Consider the following 4,542-nt stretch of genomic DNA (forward strand, 5'->3'; position numbering starts at 1 on the left):
CCCCAGCCCCCCCCCGCAAAAAAACACTCCCACCCTCCAAAACCACATCCCATCCCAGGTTGAACCACCTGGGCTTTGCAAATGGCCGGTCAGGGCGCGCGATGGGTTCCTCTGCCACCCGTAGGTGCCCAGAGGGCACCCATGGGGTGCAGACGTCCCCGGGCGCGGGCAGGGGCGAGGGGCAGCCCCCCAGGGCGGGTCTTGGGCGGGCCGTGCTCATTGCGTTTATTCCCGCCGGCGCAGGCTCGCTCTGGCGGTACGTGCGAGCCAGCATGACCCTTTCTGGGTACCTACCGCCACTCTGCGACCCCAAGGACGGCAACTTACTGATGGACGGTGGTTACATCAACAACCTGCCAGGCAAGTAGCAGCTCAACGCCGTCACCACCACCGCCCAACCAGGGTGGCAGCCAGTGTGGCGCCAGGTCTGGCCCTGGGGGCGGTGGCAGGCGGTTGGGTGGGGTCTGCATGGCCACCACGAGTTGGGTTCTCAACGGCCGGAGATGTTGAGGTTGGATTTGGGACATCTTGCTTGGTTTTGCATCTTCTTGGTGTCTTCGTTGTTGGTCATCCTCTCAGGGCATCTTCATCCTCTTTCACATGCAAAAAATTGGTCATCCACCTGGCATCATCTCTTGGTGTCCTCAGCACCAGGTGGCTTCCTACGGCATCTTCATATTTCTTCACATGCAAGAGTCATCCCTTCATCTTGCATCGTCTCTTGGTGTCTTCAGTGTTGGGCATCCTCTCAGGCCATCTTCATCCTCCTTCACGTGCCAAAAAGTCACACAGTCTTGCATCGTCTCCTGGTGTCGTCCGCACCAGGTGGCTTCCCAGATCATCCTTCTTCATATGCAAAAAATGTCCCTCCGTCTTGCATCATCTTTGGGTGTCCTTAGCACCCTCGTAGAGCATCTCTGTGCTCCTTAGGTGCCAACCACCTTCCTCCATCCTGCATCAGCCTCTCCTGGTGTCCTTGGCTTTGGGTGTTCTCTCAGGGCATCTCTGTGCTTCTGCAGGTACAGGCCATCTCCCTCCATCCTGCACCATTTTTTGATGTCCCCAGCACTGGGTGTCCTCCTGGGATGTCTTCATGCTTCATCATGTGCAAGCCACCGTTGTCCATCTTGCATCGTCCTCCCTTGATGTTCTCAGCTCCAGGTGCCCTCCTTGGGCCTCCTTCACCTACAAGACGCCTCCATCTGTCGTGTACTCTTGGTGTCTTTGATACCAGGTCCCCTCCATGCTCTTTCACGAGTAAGCCACCTCCCTCTGTCTCATCCCATCTTCTGGTGGCCCTGACACTGGGTGCCCTGCTGGTGCCCTCAGCACCAGCTCACCTCCTGGGGCATCTCCATCCTTGTTCATGTGCAAGCCACCTCCTGTCATCTCAAACTATCTCGTGGTGTCTTTGACACCAGGTGCCCTCCATGCTCCTTCACATGCACGGCACCTCCCTCCATCTCAAACCATCTCTTAGTGTCCTTCATGCCAGGTACCCTCCCAGAACATCTCCATGCTCCTTCACGTGCAAGCCTCCTCCCTCCATTCTTTGTCACCTCCTGGTGCCCTTGGCACCAGGTGCCCTCCCAGGACATCCCATCCTCCTTTATTTCCAAGCCACCTTCCTCCACCGTGCATCATCATCTCTCGGTGTCAGCACCAGGAAACCTCCTGGATCATCTCCATCCTCCTTCACGTACAAACCACCTTCCTCCATGTTGCATCATTATCTCTTGATGTCCTCAACACTAGGTGCCCTCCTGGAGCATCTCCATCCTGCTCCATGGTGCAATCTGTCTCCATCCACCTTACATCGTCCTCTGGTGTCCTCACCACCGGGTGTCCTCCTGGGGCATCTCCACGCTCCTTCGCATCCTGCCACAGACGCTGCAACTTGCCTGTGCCCTCCCGTTTCCCCAGCACATGCACCAGGTTGCATCACCACTCTGCTTCCCATCGGCATGTCCTGCCGCTGGGCTCCTGCCTCCAACTCTGGCACCCGTGGGGCACTGCTCGTCCCACCACGAGCCCCAGCATGGCTTTGCCATCCAGCCCAGGCTTGGGGACAATCTCTCAACCCCATTTCCCCGCTCCACTTTGTGCCACCAGTTCTCACAGTGGGCTTGGACCAGGGCAAACCATGACGCTGCCAACCCAGCTTCTTCCTTTCCCACCCCGCAGCCGACATTGCCCGCAACATGGGTGCCAAGACGGTGATCGCCATCGACGTGGGCAGCCAGGATGAGACGGACCTGTGCAACTATGGGGACAGCCTGTCTGGGTGGTGGCTTCTCTGGAAACGTCTCAACCCCTGGGCTGAAAAAGTCAAGGTGAGGACTGGTGGGACAAGGGAATGCTGGTGAGATGGTGCGGGCAGGGTGCCTAGCACCTCATCCTTGCAGGTGCCTGACATGGCGGAGATCCAGTCCCGCCTGGCCTATGTGTCATGCGTGCGGCAGCTGGAGGTGGTGAAGTCCAGCTCGTACTGCGAGTACATCCGCCCCCCCATTGACCGCTTCAAGACCATGGATTTTGGCAAGTTCGACGAGATCTACGTGAGTTGGGGGATGAGGAGGCCGGTGGGGTGGCCTGGACCATCTTTTGGAGTGCTTCAGGCCATCAGGGAGGTGCCCCAAGCCATGGGTGAGGTTCTGCAGACATCAGTTTGGGTGTCCTGGCCATTGACTGGGGTGCTCTGGCCATTAACAGGGTGCCCTAGGCACTAATGGGGTGCCCCAGATGTGCCTTTGCCATCGGTTGGGTGTCGAGGCTATTAACAGGGTCTCCTGGCCATCAGGTAGGGTCAACCAGCAATTGATTGGGTGCCACAACCACCATTCGGGGTTGCTCTGGTCCTGTCGGGGTGTCCTGGACATTGGTGGGGTACCCTGGCCATCAGTTGAGTCCTCGAGCCATCATTCAGGTGCCCCAGCCATTAACGGAGTGACTGGACCATCATCGAGGGGTGCCCACGCCATTGTTTGGGGTGCTTGGGCCATCAATTGCCATGTCCTGGGCATTCTTTGGGATGCCTGGGCCATAATTCTGGGTACCCAGGTCATCTGGGGCTCCCTGACCATCATTTGGGCTGCCTGGGCCATTGGTTGGGGTGCCCAAGCCATTGATTGGGTGATCCAGCTATCAGTGGGGTACCTTTGGCCATCATTTGGGGTGTCCTGACTAGATTGAGCATCCCAGTCATCGTTGGTGGTACCCTGGCCAGCAGTTGGGTGCCCCAGCCACCAATGGGGTGTTCTGGGCCATCAGTTGGGATATCCTGCCCACCAGTTGGGTGTCTGGGCTGTCATTTGGGGTGCCCAGGCCATTGTTTGGGGTGCCCAGGCCACCAATGGGCTGCAGCCGCTCTCCCTGCAGGACGTGGGGTACCAGCATGGCAAGGTGGTCTTCGACGGCTGGAGCCGGGGTGACATCATTGAGAAGATGGTGAAGGACCGGCACTCGGCTGACTTCTACGAGAGCAAACGCATGGACGTGAGCAGGGGGTGGCACTGGGGCCCGTGGGTGGTGGTGGCTGTCTGGGGACCTGCCCTGGGGCGTCCTGGGATGGGCCACCCTGGCCCTGGCACCCTGATTTTAAGGATTTTTTTTTTTCCCCCTGGCTCTGGAGCCATCTTCACGGAGCAGCACGCTGCCTTGTCCCTTGTCCCCTGTCTCCCCTGTGTCCTTCTAGCCCTCCTGGTACAGCTTGTCCCTCCTGGTGTTCTCCTGTCCCTCACTGGCATCTTCCTGTCCCTCCCCACCCTGCTTCATCCTCCTGTCCCCTTGGTCCATCCTCCTGACCCTGCCACCCTGGTCCATCTCCTGTCCCTCCCCAGCATCCCTCTGTCCTCTTGGTCCATCCTTCTGTCCCCACTACCCTGGGCCATCCTCCTGTCCCCCCCCAGCATCCTTCTGTCCCCTCCTCGGTCCTTCCTCATGTGCCTTGGTCCATCTCCTGTCCCCCCCAGCATCCTTGTCCCCTCCTTGGTCCATCTCCTGTCCCTCACTGGCGTCCTTCTGTCTCCTTCTTGGCCCGTCTCCTGTCCCCCTCCCCATCATCCTTCGTCCCCCTGGTCCATCTCCCATCCCCTCGGTCCCTCTTCTGTCACCCCGGGCTCCTTTTGTCCCTCTCGTCGTGTCCCCTGCTGCCCTTCTACCCCCTTACCCACCTGACATCCCTCCTCCTGCTCCCCCCATCCTCACCCCTCTCGCACATGGCGGGGGGCTGCTCGGGGCCCCCCCTTTTCCTCCCGTAGGTGCTCACGTGTCCCAGCGCCGGCTTCACCGACCTGGCAGAGATCGTGTCCCGCATCGAGCCCGCCAAGCCCTACTTGTCCGACGGATACGCGGACGGTGAGCTGGGAGGGGGTCCACGGTACGGGGCCAAATCCGGATACCGGGCCTGACCCTGCACCCCCTCTTGCCCCCCCACCCCCAGAGGAGTCCGACTACCTCACTGAGTACGAGGATGAGGGGCCGGAGCCAGCGCGGGGCGAGGAGGACGCGTTTGCCCCCGCCGAGTGGGCCGGTGCCGGTGCC

General features: G+C 60.0%; 1 protein-coding gene across 1 annotated transcript in view; it reads left to right on the forward strand.

Moving 5' to 3' along the window:
• The window catches only part of PNPLA6 (patatin-like phospholipase domain containing 6), a gene marked incomplete at its 3' end in the record, with an annotated part of 10,525 nt that extends 5,988 nt beyond the window's left edge, over window positions 1-4,537 (forward strand). The window contains exons 17-22 of the mRNA XM_010284577.1: window positions 244-360; window positions 2,185-2,333; window positions 2,406-2,558; window positions 3,379-3,495; window positions 4,260-4,356; window positions 4,442-4,537. Of these exons, the coding sequence (XP_010282879.1) occupies window positions 244-360; window positions 2,185-2,333; window positions 2,406-2,558; window positions 3,379-3,495; window positions 4,260-4,356; window positions 4,442-4,537 (729 nt within the window). The remainder of the gene's footprint in view (window positions 1-243; window positions 361-2,184; window positions 2,334-2,405; window positions 2,559-3,378; window positions 3,496-4,259; window positions 4,357-4,441) is intronic.
• Between the last annotated feature and the right edge of the window lie 5 nt (window positions 4,538-4,542).

This window comes from Phaethon lepturus, unplaced genomic scaffold (genome assembly GCF_000687285.1).
Source record: "Phaethon lepturus isolate BGI_N335 unplaced genomic scaffold, ASM68728v1 scaffold27600, whole genome shotgun sequence".
Taxonomy (NCBI): Eukaryota; Metazoa; Chordata; class Aves; order Phaethontiformes; family Phaethontidae; genus Phaethon; species Phaethon lepturus.